This window comes from Oenanthe melanoleuca, chromosome 13, assembly GCF_029582105.1.
Source record: "Oenanthe melanoleuca isolate GR-GAL-2019-014 chromosome 13, OMel1.0, whole genome shotgun sequence".
NCBI classification, from domain to species: Eukaryota; Metazoa; Chordata; class Aves; order Passeriformes; family Muscicapidae; genus Oenanthe; species Oenanthe melanoleuca.
The window spans coordinates 3,522,083-3,541,349 of NC_079347.1; the positions used below are offsets into that span (position 1 = coordinate 3,522,083).

Here is a 19,267-nt window from a genome sequence, read left to right on the forward strand (position 1 = left end):
ACCCCAAATCACCTGCACACAGCACACCCCAAAACACCTGCACACCCCAAATCACCTGCACCCAGCACACCCCAAAACACCTGCACACAGTACATCCCAAAATACCTGCACACAGCACAGCCCATAATTCCTGCACACAGCACAACCCAGAACACCTGCACACAGCACACCCCAAAACACCTGCACACAGCACACCCCAAAACACCTGCACACAGGACATCCCAAATCACCTGCACACAGCACATCCCAAATCACCTGCACAGCCCAAAACACCTGCACAGCAGGCCCAGGGCACAGCTGGCCACCTCGGCCATCACCTGCCAGGAGCTCACTGACTAAGCCCAGAGACACCTTGGGACTGAGCAGCTCCCTCCCAAAAGGGATTTTCTGTGATGAGCAAGGCTGTAGGATTTGTTCTGGATAAAATGAATGCTGCAGGCAGGGCCAGGCACTGCTGCCTTCAGCAAATGCTCCACAGCAGAACACAGCTCAGACCTGCTGAACCATAAACACACCCCCAGCTGTCGGGTTGGAGATTCTTTTAACCCCAAATGCCAAGGGTTGGTACAATGGGAGTCCCTGTGAGCCAGATGTTCCCAGCTGCTCCTTCAGCACAGAGGAGCTATGCCATGGGGTGTGAGATCAGAAGGGGAGGGAGTGGGAATCAGCCCTCCTGGGAAAGAACAGGGTCTATTTCCTTCTGGGAAACAGACAGAGCATCACCTGCCCGTGCTCACTGGGGTGACCTCGCTGTCCCACAGACCCCACAGTGACCCCGGCCAGGCTGGCTCAGGGCAGGTGATGCTGCAGGGGCACCCGTGATGGTGACGTGCCCCTGGCACCCCATGGCACAGGCGGGTGACCACGTGTGCTGGATACACACACACCCCCAGATGGGGAAACACCCTGTGAATTGGGCCAAAGAAACTGAATGACCCTGCGATGGAACAGCAGAAACAGCTCAGGGAGCAGCCCACCCAGCCCAGCACCCCGAGGGCACAGCCCTGCACTGGTGTCCCCAGCCTGGCCGTGGGACAGAGCCAGCCCAGCCTGGCCACGAGGGAGGGCCGGGCAGTGCCAGCCACAGGTGAGGCTGTCCCCAGCCCGCATCGCTGCATCCTCCTCCCACCCAGACCCCTCCTCACCGCTCCGCAGCTTTGCAGGCAGCTCCATGGAGACGGAGAAGACAGAGAGGACAGAGGGGACAGAGGGGACAGCCCTGGTGGGATCAGCCCGGGCAGAGCCACACTGGGGGCTCCGGGCATCCCCCACCCTGAGCACAGAGGGGACAGAGGACAGCCGGAGGCGGGGGGCTGGGGGGAAAGGCACCAACCCATCACCCCAGAAAACCGCTCCCAAAGGATGCCACCCCCGAGGGCCACGGACTGGACCTGCTGCACCAGAACCAGCATCACACACATCCCAACGGACCATGGCCACGCACGGACCCGGACCGGACCCCTGCACATCCCACGGATCCTCCCCGATGGACCAGGCGGACTGGGCAAGGCCCGCCTGTGCCGGTGGTCCAGACCCAGGAGCACACGCGTCCCCACGGACCATGGCAGGCACATCCTGCTGGAGCAGCACCAGCACCGGGCAGGTCCGCACGGCCCAGCACAGCACAGCACAGCACGCAGCGGGGACCGGGTGGGCACAGCGGGGACACGGGTGGGCACAGGGGGACCCGGCTGGGCGGGCACGGCCGGGGCCGGGCGGGGGTCGGGGGTCCCGCAGGGCCGCCCCCAGCCCCGCACTTACTCTTGAGGGCGGCGACGAGCGACTTCCCGTCCTTGATGAGCTCCTTGATGAACTTGTTGGTCTTGTCCAGCTCGGCCTCGTGGGAGCGCAGCCTCTCCCGGAACTGCGGACTGTCCAGGCAGCACTCGCTGAACTCCAGCGCCGGCAGCCCCATGCTGCCCGGCACGGCGGGGGAAAGCGCGCAGGAATCCGGAGCGAACGCAAAGCGGAAGGGTTTCTAGGGCGAGGCGCGCAGCCGCCGGTGCGGGCGGGCGGCGGGAGCGCGGTGCCGGGCCAGGCCGAGCCGAGCCGAGCCGAGCCGAGCCGAGCCGGAGCGGGGCGGGAGCGGGGCCGGAGCGGGGCCGGGCGGAGCGGCGGGAGCGGAGCCGCGCGGGGGCGGAGCCGGGGCCGCCGCTCGGGGGCGCCGCCCGCGCCGGGCCCGCCCGCGCCGCCGCCGCGCCACGCCCCCCCGCAGCCAGCCAATGGGAGCGCGCCCGTGCCGCCTGTCCCCGCCCCCTCCGTCCGCTCGGCCAATCAGCTGCGGGGGCGGGGCCGGGCCGGGCTCTCCCCGCGGCTCCCGCACCTGGGCCGGCCCCGCCCGAGGCAGCGGCGGCTCCGCAGCGGCGGCTCCGGCCCGGCCCAGGCTCTGCCCTGCCCTGCCCCGCTCTGCCCGGCCCTGCCACCCTGCCCGGCCCCGCTCTGCCCTGCCCGGCCCGGCCCTGCCCCGCTCCCGCCACCCTGCCCGGCCCGGCCCGGCCCTGCTCTGCTCCCGCCCGGTGACGGCTCGCACGTTCGTGCTGCCATCGCACATCTGTGCGGGAGATTATTGCCCGGGCTTAGTGGTGTGATCTGAGAGAATAAAGCCGTAATCTCCTGGAAGGGCTGGATGCGGAGCGGCAGCGGGAGAAGGCGGCACCAGCGCGGAGCTGCGGGGCCCTGTCCCAGCGCCGTGTCCCCAAAAGAGCATCGTCCCACAGACGGCGGCTGTCACCACTTCCCTGCGGGGATGATGGATGCCGGCACTTCCCCCGCACGCACAGCCCCGCTGGCTTCTCCCCTCCAGCAGCACGCCAGGAATTTGGCTGGGGCGCAGCAGCTGGTTCGTCACCTCCTTCCCTCCATCTGCGGCCGCACACGCCAGCTGCTGCTCCCGGCGGGTCCCCTGGCTGCCATCAGGTGCACGGTGACAACTCATCCCCGGGAAAGCGGGACACAGCGCAGGGAGCTGAGCTCAGCCAGTCCCGGCTCAAACACCGGCCCCGAGCGGAGCCCCGAGCGCCCCGAGGCGGGACACGCAGGGACCGGGACACGCAGGGACCGGGACACGCACGGATCGGGACACGCAGGGACCGGGACACGCACGGATCGGGACACGCAGGGACCGGGACACGCACGGACCGGGACACGCAGGGACCGGGACACGCACGGACCGGGACCTCTGCCCGCAGCCTGTGACACAGAGCCACACTCGCGGATAATCCCCGCGCTGGAATTCGCCCTGTCCCCCTCACTCCCACCGAGCATTCCTGGCAGCTCAGCCGTGAAACGCCAGCGGTGCCAGCGCTGCCACCCCCGGCACACGGTCCTGCCACCCTGGGCACACGGTCCTGCCACCCTGGGCACACGGTCCTGCCACCCTGGGCACACGGTGCTGCCACCCCCGGCACATTGTCCTGCCCGATCCGGGCTCCAGCCCTTCCCTCCTGCTCAAAACTTCATCCACCTGCGTTTTCCAGCAGGCACGGGAACCTGACACCAGCTCAACCTTTTGTCTCTGTTTTGTTGGGTTTTTTTTTTCAATCCTCCCAAGCGCGATTCTCTCCATCCTCACGCCACAGCCTAATTCAGGCTGAGTCACCGCCTTCAAATATGGTTTGTGAGCCACGGTTTTTTGGATGAGGCCTCCTAATTATAAAAAAGGATGTAATACTAATTACATGCTTATCTGGTAGGCAGGATATAAAGTTTAATGAGCTGTCATTTACGCCATATGCACGCAGCCCCACAAAAGCACGAGATGTTATTATTTGGATTATGCTCCCTAATTCTACCCTGCACAAAGCCACAGGAGCACTATTTTGGTTTTATCCTTCTCCATCACCATTGTTGGTATTTAAAAGTGCTCCAGCACTTACTGCTAATAGAAAAGAACCTGTAACTAGATTTATAGGGCACTGCCTTAGAGGATGTGAATATCTGGGGCTCAAAATTGAATTTTTTTCAGCACTTTTCCAGAGTCACAGAAAATGATGATGCTCAGACTGTCATTTTCTGATGAGGGCAGAATCGAGGCCATACAAAGCTCTGCCATACATGAAACACCACACATAGCACTGGGAGCGAGGCCTCAGGCAGGCACTGAGGAATCTTCTCCCCTTTTTTCTGGCTTCATTCATCAGGAGACACTCGAGATTGAGCTCCAAATGTGGGAGCAGAGCAGAGCAGCAGGGAGGAACAGCCATGGACATCTTCCAGCCCCATTTTCCTAGGATTGCATAAAAAGAATATCACAGAATATCCTGAGTTGGGAGAGACCAGCAGTGATCACCCAGCCCAGCTCATGGCCCTGCCCAGGACACCCCAAAAATCCCACCACATTCCTGAGAACATTTATCACTGAAAGGAAAAATAAGCAAACAGACTTCCACATCCTCCTGCTGTGGGTAACAGCAGCTTGCATCCCTCTGTAATCCCTGCCATATTTGCCTGCTGTGGTTTATTGTTTTAAGCAGCTGGGCTGTCTCACCCAAGTGAGCCAGGTCAGCTGGACACTGAGCAGGGATCCAGCAGCACTGGGCAGAGCCCTGGCCACTGAGAGCTCGTCCCACTGGCCACAGGAGCCCTCCTCCTCTCCTCTGCAGGGCTGTGCTCTCACATCCTTCCCACAGAGGAAAGCTGTGGCTGCCCTAATCCCACACTCCCACCCCCTGACCACACATTAGCACATTCTCCCTCACTCACCAACCCACATCCCACAGCTCACTCGCTCAGGGAACATCTGCAGAAAACTACCCCAGCATTAAAATAAAAATAGAAAAGAACAGTTTCTACCTAGATGAGGTGACTCTGGATCAAATAACTGCTGGGTGCAGGGGTGGGGGCTGCCACAGCTGAGCAGAAGGGAGAGGGAGAGGGCAGGGCTGGATATTGAGAATTGTTCCTTGGGAGGATGGGCAGGGCTGGCACACGTGCCCAGAGCAGCTGAGGCTGCCCCTGGACCCCTGCAGTGCCCAAGGCCAGGCTGGACATGGGGATGGGAGCAAAGGGACAGTGGGAGGTGTCCCTGCCGTGGCAGGGGGTGAGAACTGGGCGACCTTTGAAGCCCTTCCCAGCACAAACCAGTCTGGGATTCTCTGACTGCAACAGCCCCAGCTCAGATCAGCCCCAGCTCAGATCAGCCCCAGCTCAGATCAGCCCCAGCCCTCGCTGGCCACCAGCCTTATCTCTGGGTGGGTCACACAACCAGCTGGATCAAACCGGTTTGTTTGAAAAACAGCAATTCCTTCCAGAGCGAGCTTTCAGCTGGATCAGCTCCCTGCTCTGAGCACAGCATCTTCCCACCTCCACACTCCTGCCCATCCTCACTGTGCTTTCATGGGTGCCTGTGACACATCCATTGCTAACAGGGCACAAGGAGCCCCTTCTCCTCCGGGAAAGCTCCTGCCAGGTGGGCTCAGCAATCAGGGAAAGCTGGAGTGACAGCAGGAGCAGGAGGAGAGGAGCCAGCCCTGCTCTGAGCCCCCACCTCAGCTCTGCCTGAGAGGCTGGAGGGGCTGGAGGGGCTGGCTGTGAGCTCAGCACCCTCCCAGGGACCCCAGGACCTAAACCCCTCATCCCATCACTGCCCTGCCTCGGGGATCTCGGAGCCTCCCTGCCCCAGCAGCATTCCCAGCACTGTGAAAATCAAAGATGTGGTACAGGGATGGTGGAAAACCACCCACTGCTCCAGCCCTCACAGCACCAGAGGCTTTGGCACTAATGCATTTCATTAAAGCCCAGGAGGCAGCAGCAGGCATCCTGGCTGCCAGAGTGCAGGAGCTGAACCAGAGGTTTCTTGGAGCTGCCCTCAGGCAGCAATGTTCAAGGCCTAGTTATTGTGTGGCTGTATATCACACTCACATCTTCCTTGCTCCCAGGACTCTTTTTATGGGGCTAGATACAGATGAGGCATTGTATATGGCAAAAATAAAACAACCCTGCTCCAGATAATACATTAGACCATCATGATGAATCCCCTTGAATTCCCTGTTGTAAACCAAAGGGCACGTTGTACTGACAGCCCTCCAAGAGACCTGATCCTTGATCTGGCTGTGAATGCAACTCTGGGGCAGACACCAAGGGTTTCCCCTTCTCCCCTGCTACCCTGGAATCGTGCTGTGGCTGTATTCTTGTTTGACACTTCTCCATGTGACTGCAGCAAGCCTCAGTGACACCTTCAGCGTGACAGTGCTCCCTCCACCGAGCACTCGCCAGCTTCCCATAGAACATCATTTTAGATATTTATATTTTAGAGTGGAACAGTACTTCCCCTCACAGTCACACATGAATTTCCACCTACTCAATTCCCTTTTTTCCCTTCTGCAGCTCACTCTTCTCCCTGCAGTCACTCCTCCTGGCCCTCAGGCAGATTTGCTGGGGTGGGCGAGACCAGACAGGAGACGGGAACAGCAGTGACACAGCTGAGCCTCTGCAGTGGGGCAGGTCCCCCCAAAATGAGAAGCAAACCGGGCTGGGGTCTCTGCTCCCAAACCCTCTCCAGCTCCCAGCTCACTCCAATTAACCTCCCATGAATTTTGCAGTACTCATCGTTAGCTGTGCTGCCAAGTCTGATTTGGAGCTGGCTTTGGAGCTGGCTTCCTGTTGAACAGAAATATCGGTGCCATCTCCTGTTAGTCAGCCTGTGCTGCCACATCCAGCCCCTTCAGGTCCCGAGCCCAGCTGGTGCCTGGGGCCATGAGCTCCTGTCCCTGCAGAGCTCTGCTGTGGCCGTGGCTGCCGAGCCTCTCCCGGTTTGGCGTCACCTCCTGCTCGTCTGTGCCACGCTCAACCTGCCTGGGCCTGCCCCTCTCAGAGACCTGGGGGCACATCCACAGCCCCGTGCAGCCAGGGAGCTGTGCCCAGGGCAGGACACCTCTCATCCATTGCCTCTCCTCTCCCTGGCAGGTGTCAGAGCAGATAGACCCAGCTCCACTGCAGGGAGCGCAGGGACGCTCCGTGCTTGACAGGGCTCCTGGTGCCTGAGCTTTCAGCCATGGACAGGGTTTGTTTCCTTGGATTCCTTGTTAAAAATAGAAGAAAACGTCTCAGAACCCTTGAGCTGAGGCGTGGGCAGCCGTGTGTGCCCCGACCCTTGGGCTGCCCTCAGCTCCTGTCACACTGCACGGGTGGCACTTTGCCCAACTCTCTCCATTTTTGGCACAATTCCCCAGAGTGCTGCTTGTCACCCTCTTCCCCAATTTCAGAGGCAGCTTACTTCCATCTTTACTGCTTCATTAAGATTTAAACTCTGCTCCAACACCTGTCCAGCTGCAAACCTCCCTCCTCCTGTCGGGATGTGTGAGCCCAGACCCCAAACCAGGATCCTCCTCAGAGCACAGGGCACTCACAACCCCCTGTGGCTTTTCCTAGCCTGATGTCAAGCTTGACTTTTGTTCCAGGATGATCCTCAGGGTGCTGGAGCCTGGCTTCTACTCTCAATGTCTGCTTTGTGTGCCCAGATTCCAGTGGTGGCATTGATGACCGGTGATCAAAGGCACCCTGAGAGCCTCATGCTGAAGCAGCTTCTAGAACTGCCATGCTGGGGTCTGTGCTCACCCTGCTCTGGCCAGGAACAGGACACAGAACAACTCACAAATCAGAAACATTATTTTAAAGAGTAGTGCCTCAGTGGGGGATTGCAGAGGTTTCCTGGCAGCACAAATTCCCGTTTGACTGGAGCCACAATGAGCCCTCTCTGTGTCCCTTGGGAGCAGCATTCCCACTGTAAATGTTACCAGGGCTGTGCACACATGAGGGACAGAACAAAGCTCTGCATTATCGCTGCTGGGCAGCACACACCAGGAAGGCAGTGGCTGCAAGGTCACAGCTCCTGGAGATGTGGCAGCTCTCAGGCACAGAGATGAGGGTGGGACGTGGCTGGGCTGTCTGGAGGCATTTAGCACATGGAACATGATGCAGGAAAAACACACAAAGGAGCTTCATAGAGCAGCATGGGCTGGAAGGGATCTCCCAAATCATCCAGTTCCAACCATGGGCAGGGACAACTTCCACAGGACCAGGCTGCTGTCCTTGAACACTTCCAGGGACGGGGCAGCCACGACTCCACTGTTTTCACACGTGTATTTGTGTATTTATTCACCTTCCAGACAAAGCCAGGTCCCTGGTGCTGCAGATCACTGTCCCCTTGCTTATGGTCCAGGTGAATCTCATCCTGAGGGAGGGTGGGCTTCCAGCATCATCATCCCCTCCATCCCTGACCTTGCACTGGGCTGTCCAAAAGCTTCACTGGTCCTTTTCCATCCAGGCATCACAAGGATTCTGCAGAGCAGGGTGGGGGATATTCAGCAATGAGGGGAAGAGGGAATCTGCTCCTGTAACTGCCAGAGAAATGGCAAAGGAAACATCCCCACAGGCTTCCATCAGGAAAAATGTTCTGTCTTAATGGTAGAAAACCAGAAGTGATACATAAATAAGAAGAGTTTCAAGCTTAGGATTTTTTGGGTGAATTTCTTAAGGGGGGAGGTGGACACACAACACACAACAGGGAAAACCCAAACCACATCACTGTGGTGGAAATGTTTTTGAAAAAAAGGTCTGGACATAGATGTTCTCTAAATTCCCTGGGAGGAAAGAAAAAGGTCTGACAGGTGCGTTTTGGGCAGTGATAAGGCATTGAGCAGCTGGCCAAGCTACAGTTAAACACACAAAATCAGAAACAAGCTCTCAATTAAATGGAAAAGTGAAATTAGTCACGCCCCTGGGAGTCACTGCAGCACAGGAAGCTGAAATGGAAAAGTGAAGGAACCAAGGGCTATGAAATTGTCAGTGATATCCATGGAAGAAGTATTTAAATAACAGGGTTAATTATAAAGATGACAAAGTTTCATTGTCAGGAAAGGTTAAACAGTCTGCCTATTCTTACTCTCCTTTTTGAGAGAAATACAAAATCCCCTCAAAGGCCAAGGCAAGCAGCTTCCACTCATTTCCTCTGCAAACATAAAAGATCAGCCTCTCTCTGTGTTCCACAGGGGAGCTCTGGTCTCATAATCTCCACGGATAAACCCTCCACAGGTGTGACACAGGGGACTGAGGAGAGGGGAGGGGGCCCAGGCAGAGGAGCTGGGGGTGCCTCATCCTGCCCCAGAAAAACTCAGCTGTGCCCCTGGAGATGGAGCAGCAGCACCCAGGGGTGTGACCTGCACCCAGCCCAAGGCCAGGAGAGGTTTGGCCACCACCTGCACCAGACACTCACATGTCCCATCCCAGGGCTCAGCATCCCTCAGCCTGTCCCAGTGCCTCCAGGGAGGATTCCAGTGGACACCAGTGCTCCCAGCCTGGGGACCAGCACAGCTGCCCCAGCCAGCAGCTCTGCAAAGCTCCCCCAAAAGCCAGAGGTGGCCAGAGCAGAGGCATTTATAGCCCAGGATCCATTCCAGGGCAGCTGCTTCACCCTCTGGAGGGGTGTGAAGCCACCTGAAACCTCCAAGCACTTAAGTGGGGTTATATTATCACAAGACAATTCCAAGGAGAGGAATGTTCTCCCAAAATTTGTATAACCACTGGAAAAACGTCACAAACCACTGTGAAATTGAGCTGAAGCTGTGTTTCCAGGAATTAGAACCAGAAGTTCCCAAACCAAACTCTAGTTTCCTTTTTGGAGGGGCTCCAGAGATGTCTGCTGTGCATTAGCCCTGCTAGGACCCAGGGCTGAAGCTCTGCCTCTCCCTGTGTAAATAGGAATTTCCTCCTGGTGCTGCTCAGCACTCCCAGCCCTCGCTGGTCCCTTTTTCTGTCTCTGCTCCTGGAATCTGGATGGAGATTTTCCTCTCCCCAGCACTCAGAGACCAGCCCTGCACACAGGCCACTTTACAGCTACTCCCTACTGCTGGCTTCGGTGCAAATCCTTTTAATTCTCATAATCAGGCAAGGCCACTGCCTTTCCTGCATAAAAATATCTTCAAAAGCTTCTCGAAATTCCTGTGGAAATCCCCAGAACTCTCCCAGCCGTGCCCGGAAGCCCAGACAAAGGGTTTGTTCCTGGGGCTGGGGCTCAGGGGCCAGTCCTGGTTCCCTTGCCTGGCCCTGCAGCCCCTGGTGTCACCGTGTCACCCCTCTGGTGCCACCACCGTGTGTCTCTGCTGTCCTTGGCTCTGCACATCTTTTTTTGCCCCCTGCTGCCAGAGGAACGGTGGCACAGCAAGAGGGTGACCGTGAGGGTCCCCAAGGGCTGGGTGCAGTGGGGACATCCCTGGAGGGGACATCCCTGGAGGGCTGAGCCAGCCCTGGAGGAGCTGGAAGGGCAGGAGCAGAGAGGCTGCAGCCCGGCTGATTTACGGGAAAGGGGAAGAAAAACCAGAAAACACGTTTGTGTTTTTTTTAGTTAATGATTATGAGAAGAAAAAGGAGGAGCTGCCCTGCAGGGAGCTGTGCCAGCCTGTCCTGGTGTCCCTGTGCCAGCCTGTCTGTGTGTCCCTGTGCCAGTCTGTCCTGGTGTCCCTGTGCCAGCCTGTCCATGTGTCCCTGTGCCAGCCTGTCCTGGTGTCCCTGTGCCAGCCTGTCTGTGTGTCCCTGTGCCATTCTGTCCGTGTGTCCCTGTGCCATCCTGTCTGTGTGTCCCTGTGCCAGCCTGTCCTGGTGTCCCTGTGCCAGCCTGTCCATGTGTCCCTGTGCCAGCCTGTCCTGGTGTCCCTGTGCCAGCCTGTCTGTGTGTCCCTGTGCCAGTCTGTCCCTGTGTCCCTGTGCCAGCCTGTCCTGGTGTCCCTGTGCCAGCCTGTCTGTGTGTCCCTGTGCCAGTCTGTCCCTGTGTCCCTGTGTCAGCCTGTCCTGGTGTCCCTGTGCCAGCCTGTCCGTGTGTCCCTGTGGCAGTCTGTCCATGTGTCCCTGTGCCATCCTGTCCATGTGTCCCTGAGCCAGTCTGTCCATGTGTCCCTGTGCCAGTCTCTCTGTGTGTCCCTGTGGCAGCCTGTCTGTGTGTCCCTGTGGCAGTCTGTCCATTTGTCCCTGAGCCATCCTGTGTGTCCCTGTGCCATTCTGTCTGTGTGTCCCTGTGCCATTATGTCCTTGTGTCCCTGTGCCAGTCTGTCCATGTGTCCCTGTGCCAGTCTGTCTGTGTGTCCCTGTGGCAGTCTGTCCCTGTGTCCCTGTGGCAGTCTGTCCATGTGTCCCTGTGCCAGTCTGTCTGTGTGTCCCTGTGCCAGCCTGTCTGTGTGTCCCTGTGCCAGTCTGTCCCTGTGTCCCTGTGCCAGCCTGTCCTGGTGTCCCTGTGCCAGTCTGTCCATGTGTCCCTGTGCCAGCCTGTCCGTGTGTCCCTGTGCCATCCTGTCTGTGTGTCCCTGTGCCAGCCTGTCTGTGTGTCCCTGTGGACAGAGGGTGAGGATGTACAGGTGATGAGTGTGGACAGAGGATGAGGATGGATGGGGATGGGGATGGATGGGGGTGAGGATGGACAGAGGATGAGGATGGATGGGGATAAGGATGCACAGAGCCATCCAGCCAGGCTGCTCTGGGGCCATGGCCAGGCCCTGCCCTGAGCCTCTTGCCCCGTGTCACAGCACGTCACCCTCCTGTCCCCATCATCACCACCGTGCTGGGGACAAGGGACAGGAGCTGCACCTGGGGCTGCACCTGTGTGAGCAGCAGAACTAAATTATCCTCTCTGAGCACAGCCAGCCTGGGCACTGCTCCTGTTTGCTCTCACAGGCTGCTGGCAGAGGACCTTGAAAGGTGCAGATAAGATCCTGTGATGGGCAGCAATTCCCTGTGCTGTTAAAAACACCCAGTGCCTGCAGAGCTGCTCATCCCAAATCTGCTGCAAGGGCAGCCCCAGGGGCACTGAACTGAGCCAGGCACTGTCCTGGGTCAGGCACTGTCCTGGGTCAGGCACTGTGCTGGGCTGGGCACTGGGCTGGGCTGGGCACTGTCCTGAGCCAGGCACTGTCCTGGGCTGGGCACTGTCCTGGGTCAGTCACTGCCCCGTGCCAGGCACTGTCCTGGGTCAGTCACTGCCCCGTGCCAGGCACTGTCCTGGGTCAGGCACTGTCCTGGGTCAGGCACTGTCCTGTGCCAGGCACTGTCCTGGGCCAGGCACTGTCCTGGGTCAGTCACTGCCCTGTGCCAGGCACTGTCCTGGGTCAGGCACTGTCCTGGGTCAGGCACTGTCCTGTGCCAGGCACTGTCCTGGGCTGGGCAATGTCCTGGGCTGGGCAATGTCCTGGGTCAGGCACTGTCCTGAGCCAGGCACTGTCCTGGGTCAGTCACTGCCCTGTGCCAGGCACTGTCCTGGGTCAGGCACTGTGCTGGGTAAGTCACTGTCCTGGGTCAGTCACTGCCCTGTGCCAGGCACTGTCCTGGGTCAGGCACTGTCCTGGGTCAGTCACTGTCCTGGGTCAGGCACTGCCCCGTGCCAGGCACTGTCCTGGGTCAGTCCCTGTCCTGGGTCAGGCACTGTCCTGTGCCAGGCACTGTCCTGGGCTGGGCAATGTCCTGGGCTGGGCAATGTCCTGGGTCAGGCACTGTCCTGAGCCAGGCACTGTCCTGGGTCAGTCACTGCCCCGTGCCAGGCACTGTCCTGGGTCAGGCACTGTCCTGAGCCAGGCACTGTCCTGGGCTGGGCACTGTCCTGGGTCAGCCACTGTCCTGTGCCAGGCACTGTCCTGGGCCAGGCACTGTGCTGGGTAAGTCACTGTCCTGGGTCAGTCACTGCCCCGTGCCAGGCACTGTCCTGGGTCAGTCACTGTCCTGGGTCAGCCACTGTCCTGGGTCAGTCCCTGTCCTGTGCCAGGCACTGTCCTGGGTCAGTCCCTGTCCTGTGCCAGGCACTGTCCTGGGCTGGGCAATGTCCTGGGCTGGGCACTGTCCTGGGTCAGGCACTGTCCTGTGCCAGGCACTGTCCTGGGCCAGGCACTGTCCTGGGCTGGGCACTATCCTGGGTCAGTCACTGTCCTGGGTCAGTCACTGCCCCGTGCCAGGCACTGTCCTGGGCTGGGCACTATCCTGGGTCAGTCACTGCCCCGTGCCAGGCACTGCAGCCCTTCCAGGGGTCCCAGGTGCTCCAGCCATCCCCAGGGATGTCTCTGGCACTCCTGCCCCTCTGCCTGTGCCCAGCTGAGTGTCAGCACCGAAATCCCCTCCCCTCACAGCACTCTCCTCTCCAGGCCAACCTCTCAAATCTCTCCCCCAAGCACAGTCCCAGTTCCCAGGTCTGCTCCTGCTCACTCCCCTCCTGTTCTCGTCCCTTTGCTGTCCCCATCCCTTGGCAGATGCAGGAGGGCCAAGGGCTGAGCTGATCTCATGCCTGTTTATATTCATGTGGCTTCTGAGATTTGGTTTGGAACCATAAAAATATGTTATTTACTGTACAATTAAATATTTGTTTCCTGGTATGTGGACTTGGGTGAACTGTAGTTCCTACAATACCCTTTAAGCACGATTTACACTCTTCCTCATTGCCCTCCTTCTGTACCTTTAATTCCCTCACTCCTTGTGCCTTTATCAGCTGCAGGGAGGTTTTTTACATAGTAAAAAATTAAACAAAAAAAAAGTGAAAAGAACAGCCTGAAAATTTTAAAAATCACTTTTAAATTGCCTTCATGTCTCACTTACTTTTCCTGTGAGAAGTGCAGTGGCAAACCAAGTGCAGAATATTTTTTAATTATTTAGGAGTTACTCCCCCTGCATATACATCAGCCTGGGCACCCAATTAGTGTGTTTATAATGGTGGTGGCAGTGCTGTGACAAACTGGAGCAGGCTGTCACAGCCTGTGCCTGCAGATTATCTGCTCAGCAGCACTTCCCAGGCTGCTGTGCTTGGCTGTTGTCCCCAGCAGCAGCCTGGCAGGGCAGGGCAGGGTTCTGGCTGGCACTGCCATGTCCCCAGCAGGGTGGCACACTGTGCCACGGGGATGGGACCAACTCAGAGTCTCTGTCAGGCTGCCCATGTCTTATCCACGGGGTGAATTTTGTGTCCTGTGCAGAGCCAGGAGCTGGACTCCTTATGGGTCCCTTCCAGCTCAGGCTCTTCCATGGTGCTCTCGTTAGGTGACTCCTAATTTTCCTGGTTTTTTGGGCACACATCTCTTAAACCCAGCTCAGTGTGGATCCCCAAATGATTTTCCTCATTTTTTTCTGGGAGCAGGAGAGTTTCCCATTCATTTGGCACTTCCCAGTCAGACTCTGACCTCTCCCTCTCCCAGCCAGACCCCAGCCAGGCCAGCCACCCCCTGCCCTGCACAGCCCCACACTCAGGCCAGGACAAGGCCAAGCTGCAATTTTCCGGGTTAATTGCCAGGATGCCAGTGCAGGGGAGAGACAGAGATTCCTTTGTGCCGGCTCCAAGTGCCTCTGTTCCAGGAGAACGGGCTCAAAACCGACCTTGCTTTGTGTGCCCAGCCCTGGCTTGACACTGTTTGCACAACTAGCTGGGCTGACAAAGACAAAATCAGGAATTCCTGGAGATTTTGGGCAGTGAGGTATCTCCTGGAGCAGCCCTCAGACACAGTAGCCCCAGTTGTGTTCTCCTCAGGTCAGAAAACCCAGTGCTGCAACGAGCAGAGCTGACATTCCTGAGCGAGCTACCACTGCCCTCCCTCACCCAGAGAGGGAGCAGAAACCTTCTGAGGCAAAGAAAGATCCACCAGTGGCACACAGGGAGAGCTGGGATCCTCCAGGTGCATCCATCCTGCAGCACCACCCTGGTCCTGCCAGCAGCCTCATCCTGGTGCCAAAATGAGGAGAGAAGAGTCTGTGTCTGTTGGCAAGTACATGGGAAATAAAAAGAAAGCCAGAGAGTGTCCAGCCCAGCTGGGACAGCTCTGAGGGGATGCTCACAGACAGCACTTTGCCACCTTCCCTTCAGAGCCACCCCTGCTGACGACAGACACTGCTCAGAGCCTTTTCCTCTGAGTGGGAAGAAAGCTGCCTTGGCCTGGCTTCAGGGAAGTGGGGCAGCTACAAAAGCTGTGGAAAGCACACAGCAATCAGAGGAAAGAGGAAAGTGATGCTGATGAGCAGGGACTGGCTCCAGGGCTCACCTTGGGGGGAGCTGGGAGCCAGAGCAGCTGTGGCAGAGGAGTGGCAGGCAGTGCAGAACATCCTGCCCCAGGAATTCCATGCCTGGCAGCAGCTGCCAAGGGCAGAAAGGGTAAAAGCAGCCAGGGCTGGATAACCTGAGCCTGAGGAGTCTCCTGGGCTCTCTGTGCATAGATATTTACATATGTATATATTTTTCTATATTTGTATTTATGTGTAAGTGGCACAGGGTGCTCAGAGCAGCTGTGGCTGCCCCTGGAAGTGTCCAAGGCCAGGCTGGACAGGGCTTGGAGCAGCTGGAACAGTGTGAGGTGTCCCTGCCCATGGCAGGGGCTGGAACAAGATGGGCTTTAAGGTTTCTTGCAATCCAAACCATTCCACGAGTCTGTGGTTCTGTGTTTGGTAAGTTTTGGAAGGCTGTGACAAGGGAATAGCAAACATGCTGGTGGGATCTCAGCAGCTCTTGGGAAAGGCTGTGTGGATTGATGCTGGTCATGATGGAGCAGGAACTGCAGGGAGGAAACATCACTGGGAGCAGGGGAGAGGACAAATGGATTCTGTCAAGCTAACTTGATCTATTTTTAGATAAAACTGTAATTAAGTCAGTACTTGATAACAGCAGGACTTTTTAAGGTAATGGGGCTCCTGTTACATATCTAAATGCAACATGGCACATATTAAATGAATCAGGAGATGTCTGTTTTCCCTGGAATGTAATTACAGAAGAGTCCTCTTTGGTCAGGGTATCCAGGAGAGCCTTTGGGAGGCAGCTCCTGACTCTGAGCTAATGCCCAGACAAGTAAACAGCATTGGGCTCAGGGGCTCAGGTCATTTGTTAAAACACAAAGGCTGGGAGTCATTCCTCAGGAGGAGCTGCTCCCTCCTGGGAAACAGGGGCTGGGAAACACCAAAGGGATCCTGGAGAAGGAGCCAGGACTGAGAGCCACGTTGGAGACCAGGGCAAGGACAAACAGAGTCGCTGTCCCGGGTCTGCCTGGGCAGTGGCAGGTTCTGGCAGAGATCAGGGAGGGCAGGAGGGTTTAATGAGGCCCAGGAACAGAACCCACACCTGGGCCAGCTGCAGCGGCTTTTGGGAGCCCCCAGAGGTACCCTGGGCCCCCAGATGTTCACTGGGTGTGACACAGGGACAGCTGCACCCGCTGCCACCGGGCCAGAGCAGCCAGCTCTGCTGCCCCCAGATGTGCTCCAGCTGTGGGTGCTGCACCCTCCCCTGCACGGGGCTCAGGTGCCCCATGGCTGCCAGATGTGCTGCAGCCCCGGCTCCAGCTGTGCCCTGGCAGGGCCATCACCCCCCTTTGCCCTGCGCCCGCCCCGTCCAGCTGTGTCCAGCTGTGCCCGCCCCGTCCAGCTGTGCCCGCCCCGTCCAGCTGTGCCCAGCTGCGCCCGCCCCGTCCAGCTGTGCCCAGCTGCGCCTGCTGCGGTGCCGCGGTGCCCTCTGGCGGCCCCGGAGCCTCCCTGCGCCTCCCTCTCCTCAGTCGTTTTATTCACCTTTCCCTTCATTAAAACCTCTGCTACCTTTATAAAGCGACTTTCCCCTCCCTGTTCAAGGATTAAGGGAAAAGTGGCTTCTGGGAGTTTCTGGTTACCAAAATTCACCTCGTTATGATGAACATAATTTGGAGAGACTGCAGGAGGAAAGCTTTGGCCCTGGTGAAAGTCCCCCCAGAAAGAGAGCACTTACTGCCAGAGATCAATTCCTTATTTCACATAAAACTCGCTAATGGGAAGCAGGAATAAAAAAAAAAAAAAAAAAAATTAAATAAGTCTTTAATAAAAATAATACAGTTTAATAGTTTTACATATTTAATGCTCATGTAATAATGCATGTGGCACCGAGATGTCCCCAAGGATGTCCTTGGGGAGACCCCGGGACAGGCGTGGGCAGGATGGACAGAGCTCCCGGTGTCCCTGCCTGTCCCTCTCCTGCCCTGTCCCCTCCTGTCCCCTCCTGTCCCCTTCTCCCGGCTCTGGTTGATGGCTGTTCATTCCAAGGCTGCTGCACGGTCCCAACATATTTTTAATGTATTTATCTCCCTCCAGCTTCCTGCCAGGCTGGTCTGGGGGGAAACGGGCTCGAAGAGGAGAATGGTGGCGGGACACTGCGACTCTGCAGTGACAGCCCTGGGGACACGGGGATGGAGGGGTGACCGTGGGACGGAGGGGTGACAGAGGGGTGGAGGGGTGACCGTGGGACAGAGGGGTGACCCGGCCCGCTGTGCTCACCACTGCCGGCTGCCATCAGCCCTCCGCCGGCCGCCAGGGCAGGAAGGGACAGGAAAAGCTCCGCAGCAGAGCAGGGAGAGGCTGGCAGCGGGCAGAGTGGGAGATGGGGCAGGGTTTGGGGCAGGCAGAGATCCTGGGAGGGCCTCCGGGAAAGGGGGAGGCTGGACTCAATCCTTGTCTTTCACCTGGGCTGGAGTCCAGCCCCAAAATAGCCGTCCAAAAACAAGATCACATGAGAGGAAAAAAATAGCAAGGCGAAGGATTATCCATCCATACTTCCTTGTCCTATGTGGGTGCAGAGCCGCGGCCAGCACCGGCCCTGGCCCTGGCACCGGCCCTGGCACTGCACTAGCCCTGGCCCTGGCACTGCACTAGCCCTGGCCCTGGCACCGGCCCTGGCACTAGCCCTGGCACCGGCCCTGGCACTGCACTAGCCCTGGCCCTGGCACCGGCCCTGGCCCTGGCACCGGCCCTGGCACTGCACTAGCCCTGGCCCTGGCACTGCACTAGCCCTGGCCCTGGCACTGCCAGCCGCGGCGCCGCTCCTGTCCCGGCGCAGCCCGGTGCCGTGCCCGGCTGTGGGACCCTGCGTGCCCCGGTGCGATCCTGGCAGAGCCGCGCGGCCCCGGGAGGTGCAGCGAGGGCAGGGTGACCCCAGCACATCCCTGCCCGCCCCGGGCAGCCCAGCCCTGCGCGCCCGGACCCTGCTCAGGTGAGTGCTCTTCCAGCATCCCGCACTTCCCACAGCGCACGGACCCCCGGGGGCTTTGCGGTGCTTTCCCGCGGGGTTTGCAGCGCGTTCCTGCTCCCTGAACTCCTGGCCACGCGTGCTGTGTGAGAACAGCTGTGTGAGAACAGCTGGGTTTTCCTTTGCCCGCTCCGGGGCTGGCAGGAGGCAGCAGGGGCATCTCCACCCCGGTGCTGCTCCCGGCTCGTTCCGGGCTGAGCGCTGCCCCGAGTATCACTTCACGGGGGTGGAACCAAAGCCCAGGACTGGCGGAATCTCGCGGGTCTCACTCCGAACATGCAGGAGGTTTTGCTTGAGTGGTCTCTGCTGTGGTTTGGGGGGATGAGGAGCCGCCAGGGCAGCGGGGCTGGGGCTCAGCGCCCCCACAGGCACCGCCTGTGTGCGTGGGGCCGGCCAGGGACACCTGCAGCTCCCTCGGGCTCCGTGGTTAATTATTCACGGTGCTTGCAAACAGCCCGGCAGGGCTGTGTTACCGACGGGACCGAGCCCAGCGGCTGGTGGGCGCTCTGGGCAGTGAGGTGAGCAGTTCCCTACCGCAGGCAGGGCAGGAGAGGAGCTGGGGCAGCAGCCACCCTTCAGATCCATCCCGAGAGCCCGAGAAATACCGCGGGCACCTGCTGGAGGTGCTGCTCCTGCAGCGTCCCCATCCCCGCAGTGCCCCCACCCTACAGTGTCCCCCATCCCCGCAGTGTCCCCCATCCCTGCACTGACTCCATCTCTGCAGTGCCCCCATCCCCGCAGTGCCCCAATCCCTACAGTGTCCCCATCCCTACAGTGTCCCCAATCCCCGCAGTGTCCCCATCCCCGCAGTGTCCCCCATCCCCGCAGTGTCCCCCATCCCCGCAGTGTCCCCAGTCCCTACAGTGTCCCCCATCCCCGCAGTGTCCCCCATCCCCGCAGTGTCCCCAGTCCCTACAGTGTCCCCAATCCCCGCAGTGCCCCAGTCCCTGCAGTGCCCCCATCCCCGCAGTGTCCCCCATCCCCGCAGTGTCCCCAGTCCCTACAGTGTCCCCCATCCCCGCAGTGTCCCCAATCCCCGCAGTGTCCCCAATCCCTGCAGTGTCCCCAGTGCCTGCAGTGTCCCCAGTCCCTACAGTGTCCCCCATCCCCGCAGTGTCCCCATCCCTGCAGTGTCCCCATCCCTGCAGTGTCTCCATCCCTCTGGCTCTCGGAGCAGGGCCCGGGGCCACTGCAGCTCTGTCGGTGTCTGGGTTCTGGCCAAGCCTCCTCTCCCTGCTGCCCAAGTCCATGTTTGCTCCGTGTCTGCGTCGCTCTGGCTCTTGGCTCCAT

The 19,267-nt window shown here is 58.9% G+C and overlaps 1 protein-coding gene across 3 annotated transcripts in view; it reads right to left on the reverse strand.

Annotated features, from left to right (window-relative positions):
- The window catches only part of ARHGAP26 (Rho GTPase activating protein 26), a 104,084-nt gene extending 101,968 nt beyond the window's left edge, over window positions 1-2,116 (reverse strand). Inside the window, exon 1 of one of the 3 annotated variants that reach the window (XM_056502578.1) lies at window positions 1,762-2,116. In XM_056502578.1, the coding sequence (XP_056358553.1) occupies window positions 1,762-1,915 (154 nt within the window). In that variant the 5' untranslated portion in view covers window positions 1,916-2,116. The remainder of the gene's footprint in view (window positions 1-1,761) is intronic. The other 2 variants (XM_056502577.1, XM_056502579.1) reach the window with 2 other exon arrangements.
- Between the last annotated feature and the right edge of the window lie 17,151 nt (window positions 2,117-19,267).